Source organism: Macaca nemestrina, chromosome 1, assembly GCF_043159975.1.
Source record: "Macaca nemestrina isolate mMacNem1 chromosome 1, mMacNem.hap1, whole genome shotgun sequence".
In the NCBI taxonomy this organism is placed as follows: Eukaryota; Metazoa; Chordata; class Mammalia; order Primates; family Cercopithecidae; genus Macaca; species Macaca nemestrina.
Genome location: NC_092125.1, coordinates 214,614,234 through 214,641,892, shown reverse-complemented (window position 1 = coordinate 214,641,892; position 27,659 = coordinate 214,614,234). Strand labels below are relative to the sequence as shown.

Genomic DNA, 27,659 nt, shown 5'->3' with positions numbered 1-27,659 from the left:
CAAGTCTCTGGAACTGGGGGTTACAACACTCATGTCAAGGAGAAATTCATGCTGTTCCATAAACCCCGAATGCCAGCTCCAGGCCCGTGTCAGGTGCAAGGGCTCAGCACGGGAAAAGATGGACATGGGCGGCCCTGCTCTAACAGCAAAGTCCAGCCACAGAGGCGTCCCCAAGAGGTAAGGGTAGGCTGGGCGCGGTGGCTCACGCCTGTGAACCCAGTACTTTGGGAGGCTGAGGAGGGTGGATCACTTAAGTTCAGGAGTTCGAGACCAGCCTGGCCAATATGACAAAACGCTGTTTCTACTAAAAAAATACAAAAATTAGCCAGGTGTGGTGATGTGTGCCTGTAGTCCCAGCTACTCAGGAGGCTGAGGCAGGAGAATCGCCTGAACCTGGGAGGTGGAGGTTGCAGTGAGCCGACATTGTGCCACTGCACTGTAGCCTGAGCAACACAGAGAGACTCTGTCTCAAGAAAAAAAAAAGAGGCAAAGGTAGGAAGCAAACCTGCAGGACACGACGGAAGTAGGATGCCACGGGGGGAGTCAGCAGTCTACGAGGTGGGACAGAGATGACATGTGAATAATGACCAATGAGCCAGCCCTCCAAGACTGCAGGGAAAAATAACAGGGGCATCCCAAGCAGAGGGAAGAGCCAGCATGAGGCTCTGCTGCAGAGGCCACTGAGGCAAGTGCAAGAAGAGAGAGGAGCAAAGCGCGGCTGGAGTGAGACCCAGCAAGGCAGCACCTCCTGGTCCACTCTAAGTGCAAGGGCAGGCCCTGGCACACTGCTTTTCTTAAGAATTAAAAAAAAAGGCCAGGTGCGGTGGCTCACTTGAGCTCAGGAGTTCGAGCCCAGCCTGGGCAACATAGCCAGACCTTGTCTCTTCTAAAATAATAATAATAATAAAAATAGCCAGGCACGGTGACGTGTGCCTGTAGTCCCAGCTACTCAGGATGCTAAGGTAGGAGGATTGTTTGAACCCGGGAGGTCGAGGCTGCAGAAAGCCGTGTTTGCACCACAGTACTCCAGCCTGAGTGACAGAATAAGAACCTGACTCAAGAAAAAAAAGTGTTTACTTACGTATAATAGGTAATACATTCATATAGGTCAGAATTCAAAAAGGTACAGAGCACAAGCTGGGAAAGGCCTCCCAGTGAGGGCTTGCAGGCTAGCTGCCCCCACCTAGGGAGATGGCCTCCAGGTCAGGACCCCTTCAGTGGGGCTCCCTTCACCGGTCTGTCCAGGTGGACACGTGGCCTCCACCAGCCTATGAGAGATGCAGGGATCCCCACCCCACCACCACTGCTCAGTGTGGAGAAGACGTAAGCCCGCTCCCCAACTCCCCAAGGGCAGCTTCGTTACAGGGACCTCAGTTTGCCATTAGGAACACTGAGCCACGGAAGCACAGCTTCGTGTAGCTGAGGCTAGAGCTTCCAACCCATTTTGCCTAATGGCTCTCTAAGCATGGCCACCCCTGCAATGAGAAGGCACCTTCACAGGCGGCAGCTTTGCACCGGGCCTGAAAGTCACACCCAGGTGGTCAAGCTTGTTTTGGATGGGAAGCAGCTGTGCTCCCGGAGACTCAGGCAAGTAGTGCCCCTGAGTAACCAGAGGGTAGCCCCACAGTCTCCTGCTCACTCCAGGAAGCATCAAAACATATCTCCTTAGGATAACAGCCATGTGAACTAGGGTATGGCTCACCTATTCAGAGACAGGACTGAGGGCACCCTCACCTGCGGATAAGAAAACCCAAGCACGGGGAAGCTGCTGGTCCCGGCTGTCCCAGCCAACATGAGGTGGAGAGGAACGAGAATCTCAATTTGAGACTGACCCAGCTCTTCCAAAGACCAAGCCCCACCAGGTCAACAAGGCGAGCTACCCCCATTCCCAATCAAGCTCAGGGGACAGGGGAGGAAAAAAGAACAGAATCGGGGGAACTATGGGACTGTGAGGACCAAAGCTTTCTCCCCCAAGGGCCCAGTCACGGCAGACCCAAGGTGCCCAGGGTCGCCTGGGAAGGGCTGCAGGGCTGGGCTCTCCTGCCGCCTCACCACAGCCCACAGCAGATCCAACATGTGACCTTTCCACTCTGGGCCTCGGGGACTCCTGGAGTATGGGCAAGGGCTCAGTGCCTACCACCCAGCAGAGCCTGGTGAGAAACGGGCCCCTCGCCTGCCAGGGCCACACACAAGGGGGACTCTTCCAGTTCCAGCCCCTCTCCTCTTTAAGCAGTCCCTTGGCGCTGAGGGCCTTATTTTTTTGTTGTTTTGTTTTTGAGATGGAGTCTCACTCTGTTGCCCAGGCTGGAGTGCAGTGGCGCGATCTCAGCTCACTGCAACCTCCGCCTGCCAGGTTTAAGCGATTCTCCTGCCTCAGCCTCACAAGTAGCTGGGATTATAAGTGTGCACCACCATGCCCAGCTAGTTTTTATATTTTTAATAGAGATGGGGTTTCACCATGTTGGCCAGGCTGGTCTCAGGTGATCCGTCCGCCTTGGCCTCCCAAACTGCTGGGATTACAGGCATGAATCACCTTGCCTGGCCAAGAGCCATATTCTTTAAGTACAAGCACAGCCTGCTTTCTTCCTGTGAAGGTTGTAAGTTGTAAGATGCACCAGTAATTATAACATCACTAAGTGTACACATTAAGTTTAAGAAGTAATTTCCCAATTTTGGCAACATTAAAACGTGAGTGATGGCTGGGCACAGTGGCTCATACCTGTAATCCCAGCACTTTGGGAGGCTGAGGTGGGCGGATCACCTGAGGTCAGGAGTTCAAGACCAACCTGGCCAACATAGTGAAACCCTGTTTCTACTAAAAATACAAAAATTAGCCGGGTGTGGTGGCGCATGCCTGTAATCTCAGCTACTTGGGAGGCTGAAGCAGAATTGCTTGAACCCGGGAGGCGTAGGTTGCAGCGAGCTGAGATTGTGCCACAGCACTTCAGTTTGGGTGACAGAGCAAGACTCTGTCTCAAAATACAAAACAAAACAAAACAAATTAAAAAAAAAAAAACAAAAAAAGTGAGCAAGTCACGCACCACAGAGTTGAGATAATGGTACATGCAGCACATCTGGTGGAGTAACACAGATGTTTCTGACTTAAGATTTGTTTGACTTTGCGATGGTATTCAGTAGAAGCTGTAGTCTGAATTTTGATCTTTTCCTGGGCTAGCAATGCACGGTCCAATCCTCCCTCATGACGCAGGGAGACAGCAGCTCCCGCAGCTCCCCACCAGCCCCGTGATCACAAAGGTGAGTGATGACACTCTACAGCCACTGCGCGCCAGGTGCTTTCACCAAACTGTAGGCATGTTCTGAGCACGTTTAGGGTCAGCCAGCTGAAGCCATGATGCTTGGCAGGTTAGGGGGATTAAAAGCATTTTCTACTTCCAATGGGTTTTCCGGCATGTAACCCCTTCGAAGGTGCAGCAGCATCTGTACCCGCTCATATGAGGCACACGACTCCAGGCGGGGGTTGTGGTTGGTTACCTAGGGTTTAATGCAACTGAGGCTGGCCAAGAGGGCCAACATTAGGAAATCATTTTTGACCAACAAATGATTTATTCTACTTAGAAATGAGTCTTCCACATGCCATTAACAACAAAGAGTTTTTTCAGGAAACGGTAAGTCCCCTCCATCTCTTTTCTCAGACAGGTGCCCTGACCATCCGGAGATAAATAATAAACAAAAGCAGGCCTCCTGGGCTCGCTTTCAGCCATTCATACTCCAGACCCCAAAGCTCTGCCCTCTGGAAGCTCGCAGCCTGGAAGGGGCCACAACAGTTTCCTAAAGAAAGGGTCAGGAAGGGGAAGAACAAAGACGACAAATGGAAAGGAGAAATGAAAATCACTGTATTTGGGTCAACCACAGTCACACACAAGGCTCCTGTTGTCCACATGTAACCTTAAGCTTCCCTGAAGGGGATGAACCAGGCCCTCGGAGCCTAATTAAATTAACTGTTTCCTGGCCAGGCGCACAACCCATCACCTGTGTGCAGAGAAGCCAGGGTCTCTCTAAGCTGCCTGGCTGCTTTTAATTAAGGACTCATCCCTGAGAGATGAAGCACAATATACACAACCACCTTCGAGTCCCCAGAATGGAAGTCATCTTGGACTCAATGCTGAGAACTGCCCGCAGTCCCCCAGCCGGCAGGAGAAGCTGCCGCCTACAGCCAGGCAATGGCCTCGGGCTAAGGAGCACAGGGAGGCTCCCCCGCACCCCTGCCCTCCACCCAACGTCCTGCGCGTCTATCCAGACCACCTTCCTTCCCCGAACTCCACCTAAGTCATCCTTCAGGGTCTGATTTGGCCACGCCTGCCTCTTCCACTGCAACCTCCCAAAGCTGCGTCGGCAGAGACCCTATGCTCCTGCATCCTGTGTAGGATGCGGTGTTGAGCCTCACAGGTTTGTGATGTGCATGTCTCTCCCCAGGGCAGGGATGAGCTGTCTGGACTGCCTTGTGCCTGGCTTGATGCTGGCAGGACTTCTGAAGCGCTGGTGGGATGGTGGAAAACGAGGGCCGCTCAGGTCAGGTTCTGATCTTTTGAAGCCCAAGCCTGCCTTGGTGGGAAGCAAGTTCTCAGCACTTCAGCGCCTCCCTTAGAGGAGGGACTACGGGGTCTTTGGTGGGTAGGAGAGAGACCGACCCTTGACGTGGATGGCATTTCATCCTCATGACTGCCAGCCCTGAGTTGGACGAAGGTGTGCACCCACGGGGCGTGGGCTGCCGCCTGCTGTAGGGCTGCCGCCAGCTGTGGCAGTGATGCTGCCCCTTGTACCCTACACAGCCTCCTCCTAAAGCCAGACCTACAGCCTTCCCAGCATGAAGGCAAGCACGGGGTAGCTGCTGTTCTCTTCTGGGACGGTCCTCAGTCCTTGGTCTGGCTTTCTTAGTCCACATTTTTATTAGGATTATTGGCCAGATGCAGTGGCTCATGCCTGCAATCCCAGCACTTTGGGAGGCCGAGGCAGGCGGATCACTTGAGGCCAGGAGTTCAAGACCAGCCTGACCAACATGGTGAAACCCCCATCCCTACTAAAAATACAACTCCCCCCCCAAAAAAAAATTAGCCAGGCATTGTGGCGAGCACCTGTAATTCCAGCTACTTAGGAGGCTTAAGGGAGGAGAATCGCTTGAACCTGGGAGGTGGAGGGTACAGTGAGCCGAGATGGCGCCACTGCACTCCAACCTGGGCAACAGAGAGAGAAACTCCATCTCGAAAAATAAAAAAAAGTGATTATCACATTGGTTTGTATTCTTCTGTCACCTGAAATCTTTTTGGGAAAAGACCAGGTAAAAATATACAAACATAACTCATATATAAGATGATTTTTCTCCAAAGACACTGTAATTTCACAGAGGGATTCCATCCTCTGGTTTAAGAGAAAAGATACATAGTGAAACCAATTTTTTGTTCTCGTCAACATTTTAATGAAACAACATTATTCAAGGGCTTGCTGTAGGTCATAATTCCCAAGAACCTAAGGACGACGTTAAGTGAGGACTCACTGAACTATCAAAGTTATGAAAGGAATAACAGCAAAGATGTTTAAGTCTTACCACGTAAGAGGCATGTAACACACATCCTCATTTTATCATCACAGCAACCCTGTAGGAGGCAGGGGTGTTATTATCCCACATTATTGTTCACAGGTGAAAAAAAGAGGCACAGGTAGGTTAAGCAACTTGGCTACAGTCACACAGCAGGTAATTCAATGAAAGCCATGCAATCCCACCCTAAGGTCATGGGGACTCTAGAATGATGCCTGGTGAAAAACCTAGTGGGCAAAATACTTCAGCTGAAAGAGTCACCAGCTGGATGGTGGCAGAGAGAAGTACTTGGCAAGATGGGGTTTTCACACAATAAGGCCAATGCGAATGGAACCTCTCATATAAACCTCCTAGGGTAGAGCATCAAGGCCTAATTGCAGGGAGGGTAACGGGAAATCCATCCATTTCGTCATCACTGGATAAAGGGTTAGGCCTGGCCTCAGGCTTTAAAAACCACATGTGTGCCAAATGTCCACGTCTAAACTTAAAAGAGTTTAGGGTGAAAACTATGAATGGACTACCACGGAAGTTACAAAATAAGAATGCAGGGGGGAAACCTGAGGGCGTGCCACCCGAATGCGGGAGGAGCCAGACGGAGCAGCGCAGGAAGGGCTGTTCTTTGCCACTGATCTGGGGGGCTCATGATCGCCCAGGACAGACCAACGGCGTCGGGGTCTGTGGTTGACAGTTATCTGCACATCGACACTGATGGGGATGCCAGGGAAATCTCACATACTCTTGTTTGGCAGAAACGAGATACCCGAGGCAGAACGTGACAGTAAGGAGTCACATGGCCAGGCCACCATGGGCAACGGCAGCGCAGGGGATACTTTGGAATCTGAAAGCCCATGAAACACCCTCGAGTCCAAGAGGATCTGCTCCAAGATGAGGAACTCCGTGACCTCCAGGGCCCATACATGGAAGTGAGCCACAGTCATCCTGCCGCACCTGCTCAGTCCCCCAACGAGCCAGGCGAGGTGCTGAGTCCTGTACTCCTCACCCCATGGGTCCTGATAGCCCCCTGGGAGGCGAATGACCTTTGAAGCCACAGCAGAGGCTGACCAGCTCAGAGCACGGAGCCACTGAGTCAGAGGGCGGAGGTCTGGCTCCCTCCAAGATTCTCCAAAAAAACCCTCACGACCACAAGCTTCTAAACCTCAACGACCTACCAAGATTCCAGTAATACTTCTGCTTCTCTTCAAGCGGCAGTGTTTGTGCCATGTTTGTGTGTCTGAGTCGGGGAGCGGGTGCTGGGGTAGACTCAACAAGTCGGTGGCTTCCCTGTTTTCAACACAAAAGTCACCCAGGCTGTCTGGCCACAATGTTTCACGCTGGATTCCTTCCACTGGATGGATGTCTCATCAGGTTTGCTGTAATTTCACTGAGTCACCCACAGAAATGACCAAGCAGGGGAGACGGGAGGGGACATCTCCAGGGGGCCACATCTGAGCTGAGTTACAGGAAGTGAGGCGGGTGCGGCAGTTAGGGCAGGTCGCAAAGCAGCCCAAGGATGAAGGTGCAGAAGGAGGGTCTGTCGGTCAAAGGCGGGCAGCGTGGGATGCCGAATGCTGATGGCTGCACAACTTTTATTTTTTTTATTTTTTTATTTTTGTCATCACCCAGACTGGAGTGCAATGGAGCGATTTCGGCTCACTGCAGCCTCCACCTACTCCCAGGTTCAAGCAATTCTCCTGCCTCAGCCTCCTGAGTAGCTGGGACTACAGGTGCTCGCCACCATGCCTGGCTAATATTTTCTTTTATAGTAAAGACGGGAGTTTCACTATGTTGGTCAGGCTGGTCTTGAACTCCTGGCCTCAAGTGATCCGCCTGCCTCGCCCTCCCAAAGTGCTGGGATTACAGGCATGAGCCACTACACCCAGCCAGCTGCACAACTCTTGAGTGCACTAAAAACCACTGGACCGTACATTTTAAAAGTGTAAATGTTATGTTATATGAATCATATCTCCAGAAAGCTGTTGTTTAAGAAGAAAAGGTGAATCAAGAGAGGATATTTTAGGCAGAGAGAACCACAGGGATCCAAGACATCACAGGTAGACATGCAGGGAACCAACGGTTTCAGAATACGAGTACGTCATGTGACCCAGGGTTAGGCTGGTAAAAAGCGAGCCTGGGTGTCAGGAACCATGGGCAGTGTTGTCTTTCTCTGCACTCTCAGTTGTAGTTGTTTGACTCTTCACTCGTACCACCCAGAGCTTCTCCTACATCAAAATAAACCAAGGGAATGCAGGGACTCGCCACTGGCCTGGAAGTCAGAGCTGGTTCTGCCACGAAACGGCGCTACACTGGGCATGGGCCGCGGCTACCTGGTCTCTGCAATGGATGGTTCTTTGAGACAGGAGCGCCTTGAGGGCTGTGAGTACAGAGGGAGGAGCTCAGGGTGACAAGCGTGGGAGAGGAAGTCTGGGCCCATCACCTTCTACCTGGTTTATTCAAGTTCTAAGATCTTGCTTGAAAAAAGGGTTGTACCAATTTTCAAAATGTTTGAAAACCATTAGATGAGATAATCAGTAAGGTTTATTTTAGTATCAACATCCTACAAAGTTTCATAGTTTAAGACTTGAGAGTTAATCAAAAGTTTGTGTCATCCTTCCTAAAACAAACCTTTACTGAGCAAGGTACTCTGAGGCTCCAACCAACTGTGGCCTGCCCGGCTCTTCTGCTCACAGCCTTAGGACACAGGCGCAAGCAGCTAAGTGAATTATTCACAACAAGGGGAAGAAGGAAAAGGCTTGCACCCCATAAGCTTCTCCCCTGAATGCCATGTTCAAATTTAAAACTCTTTTTTTTTTTTGAGACGGAGTCTGGCTCTGTCGCCCGGGCTGGAGTGCAGTGGCCGGATCTCAGCTCACTGCAAGCTCCGCCCCCCGGGTTCCCGCCATTCTCCTGACTCAGCCTCCCAAGTAGCTGGGACTACAGGCGCCGCCACCACGCCCGGCTAGTTTTTTGTATTTTTTTTTAGTAGAGACGGGGTTTCACGGTGTTCACCAGGATGGTCTTGATCTCCTAACCTCGTGATCCGCCCGTCTCGGCCTCCCAAAGTGCTGGGATTACAGGCTTGAGCCACGGCGCCCGGCCAAATTTAAAACTCTTAGGGAATTTCTATATTTGTATACAGAATCCAAATTCCCTCCTCTTTTCTCTTCTAGGAGAGATTCCGAGTCCACCCCTTGCCTCCCCTCAGACCCCAACACCATCCTGCTTACTAAAGGGAGCCCAGTTTTCCCTGCTACCCATGGCACAGATCTTCATCAATTTCAGTGTGCCCTTCACGGATCTGGCACGTGGTCACTGGCAGTTACAGGGGTGATGACGGAGAGAAGAAACCCCAGGCTCCAACTACAAAGCCCTGCGGGACACACAGGCTCCTCTGGGCTTCCAGGCCCACATTCCTGGCCTATTTCAAACATCAGGGAAACAGACTGAGCATGCCATGCCCTCCTCAATTATTTTTAACCTGCTTCCAAAACCAGACATGTTCTAAGGGGGGCGACCCAGGAATTCCTCATCCAGGGCCAGTGCCTGCCAACCGCGAGATGTTGGCTTTCTAACAGCTCTGGGGAGGGAGCGTTGTCTGCCTTTTCTGGCAGATGGGGAAGTGGGATCTCTCTCCAACTCACTTTTACATCTCACATTTCTCATCAACCAGAGGGCAGGATCTAACTTAAAGAGATAGTCTTCAGACCCTCCTCAATGGAAGCTCTCCAAACACTGTTCTCTGGCTTCCAACAACAACAGGAGCCCATAAGGTTCCCCCAAATGAAGGAGCTGGATAGATCGTGTAGGAAAAAAATCCTATGAGGACAAGGCCAAGGAAGGGGCCTATATGCACTTCACTTGAATTATGCCTCCCAGCTCTAGGTGATAAGAACCATCTTTTTCACTGCTGGAGAGCTCAGCTTCCTACCACCTTGCCCTGATCCTGACCTGGTTCAGATTCCTCGCTTACGTACTTCTCTCACCTTGTAGCACTGCTGCACGTTAAACAGGAGGGAAAAGTTCTTTTGTTCATTTTCCTTAGAATGGAACCAAAATGATACTCCAGTAACTCCATCTAAAAGCTCAAGTGGCAGCTAACAGCACGGACACCAGGGGCATCCCTTGCCAGCTTCCAATGCCATGGTGAGAGACACTTATCATGGTTTTAAAAAAGACCAGAGAGCATTTTCACAAGCAATTCCTAAGAGACTTAAATTTCCTACACATAGGCAGAATAAAAACCAAAAAGGAAAAAAAAAAAAACAAAAAAAACCTTCCCCCAAACAAAAGTGAGGGCTTTGGAGGAGACTTGCTGAGTGGGCAAACATTTTGGAAAGATGGAATTTTAAACACAAACACAAAAGGGCAGAGATTTGCAGCAGAAGAGCTATGCACACAGCCGGGAGGCCTTTAATTAGGGAAAGCTTTGCAAAGCCCACGGAGCATCGGCATCAGCAAATCTCCCCTTGGTCTCCGGAATGGAAAGAATGTGGAAACCAATGGGTGATCAAGGAGTTCGAATTTTGCCTGACACTCTTGCTGGGAATGAAGCATGCGGTCCTGTCTTTTGCCACCTTTTCAGCAGCCTCAGGTGAGCCTTTTAAAAAGGTGAAAGAGGAAGGAACACCTAGCCTGGGAGAAGCCAGGCTGGATCCTCTCCTTCCTAGAGTGCTTCCTGCAGATGGCACATAGGAAAGCTCTTCTGGTATTTGAAGGCATTAACAGAATTCAGGGGAGGACTAAACAACCCCCTTAGAGCTACGTGCTCTATTGTTTGCATTTTTACAAGTCCAGGCATTTTTACAGGTATTTCCAATGAGACTGAAATGGCCTGCACATAGGCAGACGACCTACAATAACATACGAAAGTGAGGTTAGCCCCCTGCTCCGCCCAGAGGGGACATCTGCCTATTCGGCTTCCAGGTTGTAGCAGCAGTCGTTTTCCCTAAACAGCTGATACCCTTTCAATTCTTTGCTTTCTGTATCATGAAGTACACTGGAGTCTGGAGCACAAACGCTTTAAACCAGTAATTTAACTCTACTTTTGAGGATACCCTATGTCCCCAGCAGTTAAGAGAAGGGCTGCCAAATCTTAACTCATGAGGGCGACAGGATCAGGAACAAAGGCCCGAACTCTCCACCATTCTCCTCTGCCAAAATCTACGCGTTCAGGAAAATGGCAAGCCAGGAGTTTACTTTAGGTTCCCTCAAGAGCAGCAGCTGTTCCCACCAGGACTGTAAAGGAGTCAGCAGGAACTGAGAGACCTGAATGGTCTGATTCAGAAAGTCCCAGCTCCCTGTGAGGTCAATAAAGAACTCTGTCTCAACAGAGGCAACAAGGCCACTGACTCCCAGGAAAAGACTGATGTGGGCTTTTCTAGAGGCAGGCAGGCTCTTGGATCAACAGGCTTACAAGGGCACATTTCTCAGTTATGATCTTAAAAATTGCAGGGAACCTGCTGATCTCTGTCTCTTACCCATCCAGAAAGTCTGAGTGGGAGCTAGCAGCTGATCCTCAGCAAAACCAGAGTGTGCGCCCATCACCTGCTTTTTGGTAACGGACCCATGTGACCTGAATCAAAACTCAAAGCTCACCAGACGCCAATTCACAGGCTCTATCTAACAGGGCAGAAACCCACCTGCTCCTGCTCAGTCCCTGCCCAGTTAGTTCCTTCCCACCACCCACCAGCTGTGTCTCAGGCTCTGCCCACTCTAAGCTTTCCCTGGGACTCGTCTGCCAAGGGTGGGCCATGGTGTCCTCCGTGGTGCTCCACAGTGCCCATGTTCCTCATATCAGAAGCCTTGCATTCTGGCCAGGAGTGGTGGCTCACCTCTGCAACCCCAGCACTTTGGGAGGCCGAGGCGGGTGGATCACCTGAGGTCAGGAGTTTGAGACCACCCTGGCCAACACAGTGAAACCCCATCTCTACTAAAAATACAAAAAATTAGCTGGGCGTGGTGGCAGGCATCTGTAATCCCAGCTACTTGGGAGGCTGAGGCAGGAGAATCACTTGAACCCGGGAGGCAGAGGCTGTAGTGAGCCAAGACTGCGCCATCACCCTCCAGCCTGGGCAACAAGAGCGAAACTCCATCTCAAAATAAAAAAGAAGCCTTGCGTTCTATCCATCCTGAGTATCTATCTCCCACCATGGCTATGAGCTCTTTAAAGACACAACTATTCTCTTGTCACTCTGACCCTGGTGCTTCAGCTTAGGCAGGGCCTTGCATTCATAGGGGCTCAAGTAGGCGTGCACTCACTGAATGTCCACTTCAGGCTTGACAGTGGGGATACAAAGGTGAACAAAAGACAAGATCCCTGCCCTCCCAGAGCCAAAAGCTCCTAGGATGGAGCAACTCCCAAGAGACAGGAGAAGCAAGGGGCATGCCTGGGGGCAGGGTGGGGGCGTGAGGGAAGTGAGGTCCCAGCGGAGGTGTGAAGATGAGCAGTTAGTGGGAGCAGAGTTGGTGTGGACATGTGTCCCAGTCAAGGAAACAGCATGTACAAAAGATGCAACAAGACAGGGCACAGGCCCGGGAGTGTGCAAGACGAGGAAGCAGGAGGAAGGGACAGGGCCAGATCAAGAGCTCTTCCACCCAGATGTGTTCTCCGGGCTTGATCCCGACAATGTGGAGTCATAAAGGGACATTATCGGAAGTGCATTTTGGCAAGACTACTCCGTACGCAGAGCAGGCTGGGGCAGGCGGGGACGACAAGCAGGAAGGCCTGTCTACAGGTTATTATGATACTCCAGTAATGCAGGGAGGAGCAGTAGCAATAAACATTCATTGAACTGCTCTAAAATGAGGATTGGGACATACCTTCACACAACAGGCTGGACAAGGTGGATGGCACTCTATAAAGAAGTGACCGCTCTTGGGCAGGAACTACATCTCCACTGGCCTCCAGCAGCTTGAGCTGCACCCAGTGCCCCTCCTGCCTGCCTCCCTCCTGGACTCCAGCTGCAGTTCCTCCCTGTCACATGCCCTGCTTAATGCCTGCACTGTCAAGACTCAAGAGGTGAAGTACAAGAGGTAACAGCAGTAGGCCAGGCATGGTGGCATCACTTGAGGTTGGGAGTTAGAGACCAGCCTGGCCAACACGGTGAAATCTCATCTCTACTAAATGTACACAGATTAGCTGGCTGTAGTGGTACGCATCTGTAGTCCCAGCTACTCGGGAGGTGGAAGCAGGACAATTGCTTGAATTGGGGAGGCTGAAGTTGCAGTGAGCCGAGATCGCACAACTATATTCCAGCCTGGGAGACAGAGTGAGACTCCATCTAAAAATATCTCTCTCTATCTCTCTATCTATCTTATCTATCTATCTATCTATCTATCTATCTATCTATCTATCTATCTATCTATCCATCCATCTATCCATCTATCTATCTATCTACTGCTGGGCGCAGTGGCTCATGCCTGTAATCCCAGCACTTTGGGAGGCCGAGGCAGGCAGATCACTTGAGGTCAGGGGTTTTGAGACCAACCTGGCCAAAATGGTAAAACCCCATCTCCACTAAAAATATAAAAATTAGCCAGGCACAGTGGTACAGGTCAGTAGTTCCAGCTACTCCAGATGCTGAGGCTGGAGAATCACTTGATCTCGGGAGGCGGAGGCTGCAGTGAGCCGAGATCACGCCACTGCACTCCAGCCTGGGTGACAGAGCGAAACTACGTCTCAAAAAAAAAAAAAAAAAAAAAAAAGAGGTAATGGGAGAAATGCTTGCTTGTCATTGCAAGATCTGAGCTCACCTCACAGTCTCTCTCCCACCTGGAAGAAGGCACGACCTTTCAGAGCCTGATCAAGCAGCAACCACCCACCTATCTGGCCAAACAGAGAAACACAGGCTGCTTTTGACAAGGGGCATGCACTCTCCTCCTTAAAAGGACAGCTCAGTGATCACGGCAAAACAATGGATTCCAGCCACTCCTGTCACCACCTTCATGAGATAATGAACCGAAAATCCCGCTATCCCCAAATTCTGAGAGGAGTCCACATTAGACATTCTAGGCTGTGTGATCTGAGACCAAGAGATGAGAGGGGACAGGGATGCCTCGTGGAGCTGAGCTGTGACTCAGGAGACCTCAGCCCCTGGCACTCAAGGGCTGGTGATCCCGGCAGGTGGCAGTATATGGACAGTCTTTTTTTTTTTTTCTTTTCCCGAGATGGAGTCTTGCTCAGTTGCCCAGACAGAGTGAGACTCCATCTCAGAAAAAAAAAAAAAAAGAAAAAAAAATACATATATATATATGTATAAAAAAAATACATATATATATATATATGACTGGGCGTAGTGGCTCATGCCTGTAATCCCAGCACTTTGGGAGGCTGAGGCAGGCAGATCACTTGAGGTCAGGAGTTTTGAGACCAGCCTGGCCAAAATGGTAAAACCCCATCTCCACTAAAAATATAAAAATTAGCCAGGCACAGTGGTACAGGCCAGCAGTTCCAGCTACTACTGGAAGGTGAAGATTCCACCACCTTCCTTGGATGATTTGCACCGAGCATTTTCCCCACACGACGTCCTTTAATAATCACAACTGCCCTCTTTGAGAATGAGGCAAATCCAGAATTCTCTCCATTACAAAGATGAGGAAACTGAGGCCTGGAGTCTAGGTAGCTTACTCAGGGTCACCTAGATATTCAGGGTGCATGCACCCAGCCCCAGCTGATTCATGACTCCGTGACCTTAAAAACTCTGTCCAGGCCAGGCGTGGTGGCTCACACCTGTAATCCCAGCACTTTGGGAGGCCGAGGCGGGCGGATCACGAAGTCAGGAGATCAAGACCATCCTGGCTGACATGGTGAAACCCCGCCATCTCTGCTAAAAATACAAAAAAAATCAGCCGGGTAAAATGGCAGGTGCCTGTAGTCCCAGCTACCCAGGAGGCTGACGCAGAAGAATGGCATGAACCCGGGAGGCGGAGCTTGCAGTGAACGGAGATCACGCCACTGCACTCCAGCCTGGGCAACTGAGCAAGACTCCGTCTAAGGAAAAAAAAAAAGACTCTGTCCATATACTGCCACCTGCCGGGATCACCAGCCCTTGAGTGCCAGGGGCTGAGGTCTCCTGAGTCACAGCTCAGCTTCACGAGGTATCCCTGTCCCCTCTCATCTCTCGGTCTCAGATCACATAGCCTAGAATGTCTAATGTGGACTCCCCTCAGAATTTGGGGATAGCAGGGTTTTTGGTTTATTATCTCATATTTATTTGGCATCAACATGTGGCCAAAGACTGTGTTAGGGTATGGGGGTAGAGATAAGCATCATGGCATCCCGCAGGTGCTCAGAAGCCAGAGGGCCCTCAGTGCTAAGGCTACAGTTACAGCACACAGCAGTGCTTTCAGTGCATTAGATACAATCTGGAGATCTGGCTGTCCCTACAGGCAGCGTTTGGGACTAGGAAGGTCAATGAGACAAGAAAACAATGTGGGTGAAGAAGTATTAAGCCTCTTTAAAACACCTGATGTACATATTGCCTCTACTCCCAACTGATGTTCAACACATGGTTAGAAAGAGGCAAAAAAAAAAAAAAAAAAAAAAAAAAAATCCCCTTGTATGAAGGATAATCCTTTCAGCCTGGGGCAAATCTCCTAAAGAGTTTTGTTCTGAACTAGGAGTGTTGTTTTAGCTTCCAGTCAATAGTAATTAAGAGTCCCAATATATTCCAGAAAGAGGGAGAGGGAGATTAACGATCATTAAATCTCTTCTGCATTTGGCTCCGAATCTCTTTTTGGAGGGGCCGGCTGTCAGATGCTCCCTCCAAAGCGTCCATCTGACAGCACTCCCGCCGCCACCATCTGGAACATCAATTCCAGTGCTCGCCTGAAGGTTTCAATTACATAAAAGGCAATGGGCCCACTAGGACCTGAGAGTCTGGAGTCTCACAAGGGCTGCTCACACCCCCTCTCCTGCACACAAAGCCTCTAGAATTTGGTCGGCAGTCCTTTGCCAAGGGACTCATTTTGGTGGGGGCATGGGACTGGCCAGCCCCTTGGCAAGGCCTCTCTCAGGCAGGGTCTGTGCGTGCTATGACTGACAGGGTCTCTAATGAACCTTAATTGTGAGCTCGACAGGCCCAGGAAGGCAGCCACAGATGTGGCAAAGGGCAACCGCAAACCGTCTGATTAGTGAATAAGAAGTGTCCGGCCCAGTGAGGGCCAATGACCCAAAAAAGGAGGAGGGCGGGACTATTCCTCCCCCACGCATCCCTTCTAAGGCTCTGGAGCGCCTTTATGTAAGCAGTGCAAAGCCTCTGGGTGCACTGGAACCTCCCCGCCCGCCGACACCCACAGCACTGCTGCTTGGCAGCTGGCAGCTGGGATGTCGGGGTCTTGTGCTTGTTACCATGGATGCTTCTGTCTCCATCAGCAGTGCACCTTCAACCACAGGAGGCCAGAACAGGACGCCCTTTCAACGTGGGAAGGGGAAAGCTACCCACTATGGAGACTGAATAACTTCTTGCTGGTGCTAAGAATTGTGAAGGTAGCTGCATTCAGAGCCAGTCGTCCTCTGGTGACCTGCAGTGACAAGGAGAAAGCTACTCCTGGAGCAGCTTTGGGCACAAACAGCGTGATGAAGACAGGCTTTGCAGTCAGGGGTAGATCCCAGCTCTGTTCCTTACTAATTAGCTGTGAGGCTTGGACCAACTCATGAAACCTCACTTGGTTTCCTCATCTGTAAAATGGGCATAAAAGATCAACCTTGTGGTGTGCAGTTTAAATAAGCAAAGTGTCTGGAACAGTACCTGGCACACAATAGTTATCTCTTAAAACCCAGGAGAACAGCAGAGTATTTTACGCAAGTTTGACGTGACCTCAGAACTCCTTGCAGTCAGCTACTACAAGCCAGGTAGTAAGCTAGAAGCTTTACACCTACCATCTCTAATTCTTGAGGTTAGTGTTGTTATGCCCATCTCACAGATGAGGAAACTGAGGCTCAGTGGTCACACAGCTAAGACATGATAAAGATGAGAGCTGAACTGGATTGTGCCTTTCGATTTTGAGGCACTCCACCATCAACTTCAGTGCTCCTAACCAGGCATTTCAGGCATCCAATCTCAGACTAACAGCCTAGAAACACCTAATCAAGAATTTTGTAGAACCTGAATTCCCAAGTACACCAAAACAGGCTTCTCTGGCCTGGCATATAAAGGAGTGGTAGGGGGCACTAAATGGCTAACCTGTTTCCAAGGAAGTCTGCAAAACAAATGAGGACTCCACTTCCAGCCTTGATCTGCTTCTTGGCTAGTGGCACCTCACAAGTATTTTCTGCATCAGGGTCATGAACAGGTGCAGCAGGTGAGCTGCTAAAACAGCCTCCCCACCAGAGAGCAGTCCCAGGAGAGGCCCAGAGAGGAAAGACGCTACAGAACAGAGGCCCATCACTGGGAGGTTGTATAGGACCCTCACACATAGACTGGGAGGCTCTCACGCTGGGGAAAAGGATGCCCGGGGGGAGACTGGAGATGTGGGTTCAAGAAGGGGACAAGAGATTCAGAGGGAAGAGGAGCAAGAGGTGAGCAGTGCTGATAAGGAAGAGGGTAAACAGCAAGGAAGCGGGAAACCGACAGAAAGGATCCTGAGGACCCGGGTTTCACAGGTGACCTGGCACCTCCGGAAGGCTGAGGAGTGAGGCGTCTGATGACCTGGGAGGCTGCAAGGCTGGCTTGTCCTTGGACACCGAGATCAACCTAAGACTCCTTCCTACCGCCTCAGACCATCTAGCCATGCTCTTCTCTAGCTTTCTCTCCCAGGGCTTCCAAAGACTTTCCCAAAGATAACCGGGGGCAGCTCCTCATTCAGGGAGCAGAAGCAGGAAGAAAAGCGCCTAGTGAGCAATCAGGAAGAGGAGGGGAAGAGACCCCACCAGGGCAGACGGTGCAGCTGGTGTCAGATGACCCTTATCTCTGCAGAACGGAAACCAGTCAGCCACAGCCTGGACGCTCACCTTCTGACCTCCACGACTCGCCTTTGGGTGGGGGGCCGTGGAGTTTCCAGCTTCCTGTTCGGGGATCCTCACCTTGACAAGTTCTCATGACTATCTACAAGGCCTCGACGGAGGGCCTCTTAATCTCCTTCCTCAGTTAAATAAGCCGAGTCCTTGCAAACGTGCACCGGGTTATAAAATGCCCCACTGGCACCAAGACTGGGACTGGGTTCACCTGTGAAAACGCAGCCCAGAAGCCTGCCCAGGGCGTCAGAGTACAGCCTCTAGGCTGACAGAACCCAGGAGTGAGCCAACCAGCCCTAGGGACCCAATGAAGGCGGTAAAGGCATCAGCTGGCATCAATTAAGTGCCTGTCTTCCACTCAGGTCTGCAGTTTACACGCACCCCGAATCCTCACAACCGTCTCATGAATTCAGCTTTCAGAAACTATGAGAGATGAAGTCTCCTGCCCAAGGTCTCAAAGATGGAAGGTGACCAGGCAAGGATTCAAGTCCCAGTGAGCCTTCTCTTCTGGCCCTAGTGAACCACCCAGGGACAAAGACTGTGGGCTGGAGCATCTGCTGGAGGCCCCTGCCTATTGTGTTCTCTCCACCTGTTTACCAGATGGGGCAGGTCATAGACCTGAGAGAAACTGAGGCCTCTTCTGCCAGCAAAAGGGGAGCCTGAAAGTGGTGACATCAACAGAAGAGTATCCATGGTGATGTTCTTTTAGTTCTAGGCAACAGACCCCTGGTTCTGAGAGACGGAGAGGCCATCAGGCCGGCACTTTGCAGAGTGAGGGCCTGAGACCCGGGGAGATCTGCAATTCCCAAAGCAACTTAGTGGCAGACTCAAAGCCACAGCCCAGGTCTCCTGACTTCCAATAAGATTTGCCAAGGCACCTTCTTAATGGACACAGTGCTTTCTTTTCATCTACCTTTGTCCCTCCTATTGAAGCAGGAGGAAGTTTCCTGAAGCAATTCTCTATTTGCAAAAATAAATAAATAATTCCAAAAAAGCTATGTTTCCTTCTATCCCATTTTACCAAACAGTTATGAAAATAAAAGGTTTGGCTAACATCACACTTAGGGACATTGTCAAAAAAGGGTGTAGAATCCAGGTCATTTAGTGTGTAGGTTATGACCCTTCCCAGGAAACCAATGTTTCCCAAAGCACATTCCTTGAAAGTAAGTTATGAAAAACAGGTTCAGTTCTTTTTTTATTAACTGCGGGACTTCTCAGAGCCTTTAATATGCCAACATGGGTGATGATGCTCCTAATAGACAAGGGAGTCTGATTATCCAGACTCTGGATTTCTGGATTTCTCCCAGTCAATCGCTGCCCTTTATCCCTCAAGGGACTCAATGCCAAGGTGAGGGGATCCACTTTACTAGAAAGTCACGAAATGTGCAGGTCACAGTCCAACAAGAAACGAATCCACCCACCAAGCAGAACAAACAGTCGTCCATGAAGAAGCCTTTTCCAGCCATCCCATCCCGGTTTATTTGGCACCTCTGACTACCAGTGAGGACCAAAAGTTTCACATATTAGGCATTTGCGTTTCTTCCTCTGTGAACCGCCTATGTAGCCAGCTCTTTGTCCTAACAAAGTATTCCCACTTTTCTTATTGATGGAGGCAATGCCGTGTGGTGGCTAACAGCCCTGGAGTCAGGTTGTCTGGGTTCAAAGCTTAGCTCCACCACCATACTTGATGACCCTGGATAAACTGCTGGAGGCCCTGCTTCTTCATCTTTCCAATGGGGACGACAACTGTAATAGCCTCAGCAGGTGTTCTCAGATTTAAAGATAGAAGTGTTTTACCAAAAGGTACAAATGCTTTTCAGAGTGTGTTCCTTGCTTTTTCATTTTGTGTAAACTTCTAAGTTAAATTTGCATGCAGTCAAAGCTATCATTTCGGCACTGGCTTATGCACCTTCTAAAAGCCTCTTCCATCTCAAGATCAAATACTGATGTTTGCTCTCTGGGTCTTTCATGTTCGTTTAAAGGTTAATTCTTCAGTCCATGAGAAATATGAAATATTCTAAGTTAAACATGCCGTTGCAATAGAGTTTTAGTGTGTTTTCCTTCAAAAGTATTAGCTGTTTCAACACATTTATTGAACAATTATTTTTCTCCCCAATAGGAATACCACTTGTGATTGTTCTAAGTTGTTCCATTACTAGGTCTGTTTCTGAGAATTCTGACCCATTTGCTTCTGCCACTCAGCCCGGAGCTCTGCAGCTGTCTTCAAGCACTGCCTGTTTGCCTCTTAGGTGACTGCCTTTAAATTAAATGTACCAAAATCAGCCTGTGCTTCAGCATAAACCAGTTAGAACAGATAAGATGCCAGGGGAGATGGGGGGACAAGAGCCCATTTGTAACAGCAAAAGGACATGCCACCTAGAAATAAGCCCCCTTACTGAACCATCCCATTGGTTCTTGCAGTGCACTGCTTTTTCCAAACTTTTTACATTTGTTTTAACTGAAAGTATAGTGATATGCTACTTGTGTCTGGGCGGGATGCTTTCAAAATAGCACTATCCCCCCAAACACACACAATGCAAAGTGTGGAGGGGCGCGGGGCTGCAATAGGAAGCTTTGCCTCTGCCCCACTGTTCCAGCTGAGCCTGGGTTCCCCACAGCCCGGCCAGTTGAAGGCAGTGGCGGCTCCTCTGCTGGTCAAGCTCTGGAGGAGCATCGCCTGCCCAGAGCTCCACACCAGCAGCGGCAGGAAGAGAAGTTTAAGTCCTTTTCCCTGAGGTACTTCCATGGTGACCTTACTTCCCCGGCCCTCATTATAAATTTCCTTTACATTTTCACTTTTAAAAGATGACTTAGCTTTGGCAGGACATGTAAGAAATGGCACTCTATAATATTTTCATTTGTAAGACTGTAATTCAGTGGAAAATACTGACTGGAATCAAGAGGTGGGCTTGACACCTCTTCTTCCCAACCTCACCGTATGCATCACCTATCAGGTCCGAGACTCACTGCCCTCCTCCATTCCTCGGTTTCCTCCCACTCACTTCACAGAATGGCTATGAAGACAGATAAGGTCCTGGATGAAGTGTATTAATAATGAGACCATCTATCAGTACTTGCTGACATCTGATGGAGATCCATTAAAAATTTATTTATTTTGGCCAGGCACAGTGGCTCACACCTATAATCCCAGAACTTTGGGAGGCCAAGGTGGAAGGACTGCTTGAGTTTAGAAGTTTGAGACCAACCTGGGCAACATGGTGAGACCCCCGTCTCTTTTTTCTATATTTAATTTAAAAAGATGAAAAAAGACCATCCGGGCTAACACGGTGAAACCCCGTCTCTACTAAAAATACAAAAAATTAGCTGGGCGTGGTGGCGGGCGCCTGTAGTCCCAGCTACTCGGGAGGCTGAGTCAGGAGAATGGCCTGAACCCAGGAGGCGGAGCTTGCAGTGAGCTGAGATCCGGCCACTGCACTCCAGCCTGGGCGGCAGAGCGAGACTCCGTCTCAAAATAAATAAATAAATAAATAAATAAAAATAAATAAATAAATAAAAAGATGAAAAAAATATTTTTCACGTAATTGAAAAGTATTTTATAGGGAACGAAAGAGGGAAGAGTCAAATTGTTAATCTGAGATCAAACAAAAAATAATTTCTACTTTGAAAATTTTTTTTTTTTCTTTTTTTTTTGAGATGGAGTCTCGCTGTGTCGCCCAGGCTGGAGTGCAGTGGTGCGATCTCGGCTCACTGCAAGCTCCGCCTCCCGGGTTCACGCCATTCTCCTGCCTCAGCCTCCCGAGGAGCTGGGACTACAGGTACCCGCCACCGCGCCCGGCTAATTTTTTGTATTTTTTAATAGAGACAGGGTTTCACCGTGGTCTCGATCTCCTGACCTTGTGATCCGCCCGCCTCGGCCTCCCAAAGTGCTGGGATTACAGGCGTGAGCCACCGCGCCCGGCCTGAAATTTGTAATCTCTGAAAAATAACCAAAGCTTACTGGGGTGACTATCTTAAAGATGATGGGAGAACATCAATTTTCAAAGTAGTTGGCTTTGGAGAAATTCAAGCCCCTTCCCCAATGGAAAATCAACCGTGACTGTTCTAAGACAGCTCAGGACTGGTGGATATATCGTTACAGTCTCCTGGAAACAGTCTTTGCTCCCCAAGGAACACACACACAAAATAAAGCCAATGGCCCTACTAATCTCTTTGGTTCATTTCCTTTCTCTCTCATTCATTCTACCGTAATTGTCTGGATTGCCTTTACAGGAGGCAATTCATCTCATTCTTAATTGGATAAAATGAGGAACCATTATGCTGCATGTAACAGAACTCATCAGAATCTGAAATCACTTCTGGCCAAATCTATGAGGGAGCCGGTCAGGTGAAAGCACCCCAGGAAACCCCACTTCCTCTTTCTAATCAAATCATGCCATTTCTTCCTGGTGGAGAAGGGCTGCCTGGCTGCCACCTGGACACAAATCAGAGGCTGCACTACTAGGTGGCAGGTCCTCAGGTCGATAACAGGCCAGGGTCATGAAAGGCCGCCACCCTCCGGAGAGGCCAGGTTGGGCGGGAAACGGCCAGCTTGGCACCTACGGTCCAGAGCGTGCCTCCTGTTCTCCCTGCCTCAGTCCCCACAGCTGCCGCCCATTCACAGAGCAAAAGGCCCACGTGAAAAGACTCACCACAATTTTCCAAGGAATGGAGTTCATTAAAATCCTGCTGGAGGCTTTTGGCTGGAATGCTTTTTCTCCTTGTATAACGGGAACTATAGCAGTGTTGTCTACACGACAGCTCCGAATACGCTCAGAAACATCAGTCACAACAGAGACTGTGTAGGGGCTGGTGCATATTACCAATGATTCCATCCATTCCCCGGCTCCTGCTCCAGAGACAACACTCGGCCCAGAGGAGAAAACTTCCAGGCAGACCCCAGGATGGGGGGGAGAGAGGAAGCCAAGTTTCCCCACCCTTAACATAAACCCATGGGGAACTTCAGTGGAAAAAGCATTTTTTTAATGTTAAAATGTCTTGCATGTGGGCATCTTTATGGATTGGAATACAATTTATTTTTTAATTTTTTTTTTCTTAAGAGATGGGGTCTAGTTATGTTGCCCAGGCTGGTCTTAATCTCTGGGGTTCAAGTGATCCTTCCACCTCAGCCTCCCAAGTAGTTGTAACTTCAGGTGACTGCCACATTCCCAGACAGAATACAATTTCTAAATAAGACAAAACATACAATGCTCTCCTTGGGGCAGGCACCTTTGGATTTTCCCCTAAAACTCCAAAGATGTGTATCTGCTCTTCTTTCTTCCTCTATTGACACGAGTACTTTGGGAAAAGAATCTGAGAAGCACCAAGGCACAAGTCGCTGAGAAAACAGTGAAAAGGTGGCGAGCAATGGCTTACAGAAGTGGACCAACATTTACTGAGAGCTGGGTACGACCATTAAAGAGCCTCTAACGCCTTTATGTGTAAAACAAATAAGCACAGCTGCCAGTTATCCTGTTCAATAGATGTACAGCGTGCAAAGCTGACCACAGCCAAGTCCTCCTTCCAGAAACTAATTCCCCACGAAACGTCAGCTCCATAGATAGTGAAGCCTTTCATCTGGTTCTCCACGAAAACCCTGGCACCTAAACAGTGTCTGGTGCATGGATGGCGCATATAATAAATGCTTGCAGAAAGAATAACTCGGTTCTACAGCTCTTGCTACTCATCCTCAGAGCTTATTCACTGGTCAATGACCAGTGGCCCGAGAGAATCCAACTAGGGTCATTCTTTTCGGGGATCAAGCTGAAGAATCCTTGCATTTTGACCTGTGGAAGAGAAGGCAAGGAATAAAGGCTGCATTTCTTCCCAGAGTAAAACACAGTGCCTGACTTCCAGGAGGTGCTCAATAAATGTCGACTGAATCCACTACCTTTTCATCTACTTCAGCTGACACCCCTTTAGAAAGGCAAAAACTTTAAAAAAAAGAAAAAAGAAAAAAAAACAGGGTCTCATTCTCTCACCCAAACTGGAGTACAGTGGGGTGATCATAGCTCACTGCGGCTTTGACCTCCTGGGCTCAAGTGATCCTCCCACCTCAGCTTTCTGGGTAGCTGGGACCACAGGAGCATGCCACCATGCCCAAAATTTTTTTTAAATTTTCAGTAGAGATGGAGTCTCCCTATGTTGCCCAGGCCGGTCTCAAACTCCTGAGCTCAAGCAGTCCTCCCACCTTGGCCTCCCAAAGTGCTGGGATTGTAAGTGTGAGCCACCAGGCCCAGCCTAAGTGAAGACATTTTAAATGTTGTCTTTGAAATAAAGGAGGAAACATGCTGGTCTGAGATTGTTGGAATGACAATGCTAAAGGGGAAGCCAGGGAAGAAGAAAGTGTAAGCCTGCTTACTCTATTAACACAGATAAAGCAGATGGCATCTGGCCTTCAAGATCCCCAAAGGCTGGGGTAGTCATCTTGGGTCCCAGGCCCAGTGCACCTTCATCACCTGGGGGACAAAACTGAGTTGTGCTCCACACAGCTGTCCCTGGAAAAATAATTTCCAGATTTCATTGCTTTAACTATTAAAGACTGAAAACTGAGCAGCACTGCTTAGCAGACATCAGATATTCTGCTAATCAATCGTATTAATGAACTATTAACTAATAGTATCAGCCTTCACGTCACCAATCAATTACAAATGTGTGTGAGCTGGCTCCACGGGCTGCTTCATGGACAGCAGGTTCTTGGAAACGTAAGCAGCAGGTCTCCACTCACTCGTTCACTGAGGCCCGAACGTGGACACGTCCCCCATGTGCTCAGCCTTCTCATCTGTCAAATCACACTCCCTGCAGATTCATGCAGCCCTGATGGGGGTGGCGATGCAGGGGTGTGACAGAGATAATTTCAAAGTATGGCTACTGCTGAGGCTGGCAGTGTGGAGACCTATGCCCAGCTGGCTCTTTCTATTTCTAGAGCGCTGTTCCAGCTACTTAAAAAGAAGAATATGCTGAAACGAATTAACCTATGAAGTTATCAACTCCCCAGTAAAAAATCAGGATGCCTCTTCCACCTTTACCTCACTGGCCTGGATACTTTCCCAGCCCTGATGTCTTCCCCTTGCTTGAGTAAAGTCTGGGGACACCCAAGAGCTGAGCCTTAGGGCGACTATAAGAAAGAAAGAAGTAAAGGAACTAAAAACATGAAGTGCCCAATGTTTGCAAGCAGAGACTTTCTTGCCTAGTTAAACAGATTCACGGCTATTTTTGGTTTGCTCTTAAAAAGGCAAAGGACGGAAGGCCTGCTGGGTGCCAATACGCAGAAACAAACACCTTCCTCAGCTCAGGGCTCAAAATACACCCCAGCTGAGACATTTCTGCTCTTGCTGCCAGTGTGCAGAGTAAGGCCATAGAAGGGCCAAGTTTATAAAGCCAAGGGAACATCTTCACATCATATGATTCTTGGCCCTCATGGACATGTGGGTATTTTTGAAACAGCTTAACAACAGATTTCGGCTGGATTCACTCTAGCACAATGGGATTAATATGTAAGAAAATGATGTTTTGGCCATCTGCAAAGGAAGGTCATTTCCCACCAATCAGAGCAGGCCTCATAATCCCAAGGCAGCAAAAACTCTGATGCTGGGAAGAAAAAAGAAAGCTGATCTGGCATGATAAATTGGGCTGCCTTGTCCTGGCTGCCAAGCATCCCTCATATTTCTCTTTAATGCCACTCTATAATCAGACCATGGTGGACTGGATCCATTCCCCCACAGTTCCCTGGCCCTGACATCTAAGCGAGGCCATTCCCTTCATGGGGAATGCTGGCAAATCCTGACATTCTCGTCCGTCTTAAAACTGGAGACTTTTCTTGAAAACAACAATCTCCCCACCTTCATTATCTTGGGCAGGTGAGCAGGGAGGAGTGACTGCTGTTCGCACGGAGCAGCAGTGCATTAGCTACTTTCAAAACATCTGGCTGATCCCAGATTACACCAGACAAAGGCCTGGATCCTTTGCCTTTAGACAGGTGCATAATAGTGTGAATTTTCTGAAAATACAGCTTTGGGAAGAAACTAAAACTGCATGTGAACTTCAGTGCCACAACAGTATACTCAGCACAGACCAATCCTTACAGAATAAAAGCATTTTGTAAATCCAATTAAACAGGAAAGAAGAAAAACTGTCATTCCCAGAGAACACTGGCAGTAATGAAAATCAAACATTCAAAACACTTCCAGGATCAGTCACAGGATCCAGTACAAATCCTGTGCACTGCCCCTTATATGAGCATCACACGTAGCAAGGAGCTCAAAGCCAGGCCATCAGTCCGAAAATGGCTTTTGAAGCATGTCAGTATAGTTTTTTGTCAGTCGTGATGGGGTTTCACCATGTTGGCCAAGCTGGTCTCGAACTCCTGGTCTCAAGTTATCCACCTGCCTTGGCCTCCCAAAGTGCTGGGATTACAGGCACGAGCCGCCGAGCCTGGCCAATGCATGTCAATATAGTTTTAATGAGGCATGCACTACCAGATCCTAATTTGTTGAAAAGTCATGCTCGATTTCCATTTTGACATTCCTCATACTTCAATTAAAAAATTAACGAGAACACCATTTCCCCAACCCACTCTGGATGATGGAATCCACTCTGGCCTCTTGTTCAGCCTCTGAGGTAGACAGGGCCCCCAGGTAGCCTCCACACAGCCAGAGAGGAGAGCTGGCGCCTCTCAGGCCGCCCCCTGAGGCAGTGGAGGAAAGAGAACAGTGGTTCAATCATAAATGACCTGGCTCTGAGAAGGGATTTTTTGCCCCATGACTAGTTCTTGCTTTTAAATTATGTGAAGTTAACATTATTCTCCATAATATACCTATGTGTTAACATTTTAGATTACTAATGAATTTAATTAACAGTTTCTCTCCCAACAGGCAAAACTGACACACCACATAGACATGCCACATTTAATCTGTTGCTTTCAGTGTGACTAACCCAAAGGAACCTGGCAAGCAGGAGAAACCAGACCTCCCGGGGCTCCCAAGCCACATCCCTATCCTGGCTTCTTCCCCATAGAGTCTAAATCATCTAAAGGAGGTGAGGTGGCCATATGTACCTCACAGGGGTGTTGTATGACTTTGAAGAAATAATAAACAACACAAACAGAAGTCCCCAGCTTAGTCCTGGGCACCCAGCAGGTATTCAACACGTCAGCTGTCCACCTCAACCTCAGCCCACCTCCACCAGCTCTAGCATACATTCTACAGAAGAGAAAGTTAAAAACAGAGAGGCAGGATTGCCTGAGGTCAGCAGTTCAAGACCAGCCTAGGGAACACAGGGAGAGAACCAGTCTTTATGCAAAATAAAACATTTTTAAAAATTGGCCAGATGTGGTGGTGGGTGCCTGCAGTCCTAGCTGCTCGCAAGGCTAAGGCAGGAAGATCATTTGAGCCCAGGAGTTTGAGGCTGCATTGAGCTTTGATTGCACCACTACATTCCAGCCTGGGCAACAGAGCAAGACCCTGTCTCTCCAAAAAAAAAAAAAAAAAAAAAAAAAAGGAAAAGTAGTATGCTCTGACAGTAATCTATAGAATGTCACACACTACATCATAGATCAGTGGTAGATATGGTCTGGCACTTCAACCTATGTCCAAGTACCATCCTGCAACTAAGCTTCAGAGGTGATCTCTCTCATTATCTGGCTATGGCGAAAGACAGCTCTTGATACTCTCCTTCATTCGCCATCAATGCTGCAATTTCCCTGTCGAGCCTAGGGAAAACCGGCACAGGCAGCAAGGGAACCAGTTGACCAGGTTTTCATAAAAGCAGCTACACGCACATCCCTGAAAGAGAGAGTGATGAGGGAATCCCGGAGAAAAGACACAGCTGTAGTGAAACACTTCAGTTGCCATAAGAACAAAACAACCTATTAAACACCAGGAAGGGTCTACTGAGAAAAATTTGTTCATCATTTCCTACTTCTATGTTTGGCTTATTTCTAAAATACAGTAATAACTAAATTGGCAAACTAAATTTAAACTCAGCCAAGCATGCTTTCATGCTGAGTTTAGAGGAAAAACAAGCCCCTGCAGCTGACCAAATTAAAGGCGGATCACACCTTCAACTTTTGCCCCCCTCTTCCACATAGGATCAGTCATAGATTTCTGACCAAGAAAAATGCAAAGCCATTAAAGCACTTCCCAGACCGCACTCTGTAGT

General features: G+C 49.0%; 1 protein-coding gene across 7 annotated transcripts in view; it reads right to left on the bottom strand.

The window, feature by feature from the left end:
• Positions 1 to 27,659, bottom strand: part of LOC105483111 (capping actin protein of muscle Z-line subunit beta) — a 148,490-nt gene that overhangs the window by 54,806 nt on the left and 66,025 nt on the right. The window contains exon 1 of one of the 7 annotated variants that reach the window (XM_071099416.1): positions 18,123 to 18,212. The exons of the other annotated variants lie outside the window; for them this stretch is intronic. Coding sequence (XP_070955517.1) covers positions 18,123 to 18,197 — 75 coding nt within the window. The 5' untranslated portion in view covers positions 18,198 to 18,212. Of the gene's footprint in view, positions 1 to 18,122; positions 18,213 to 27,659 lie in introns of those variants that run through there. 7 annotated transcript variants of the gene reach the window in all.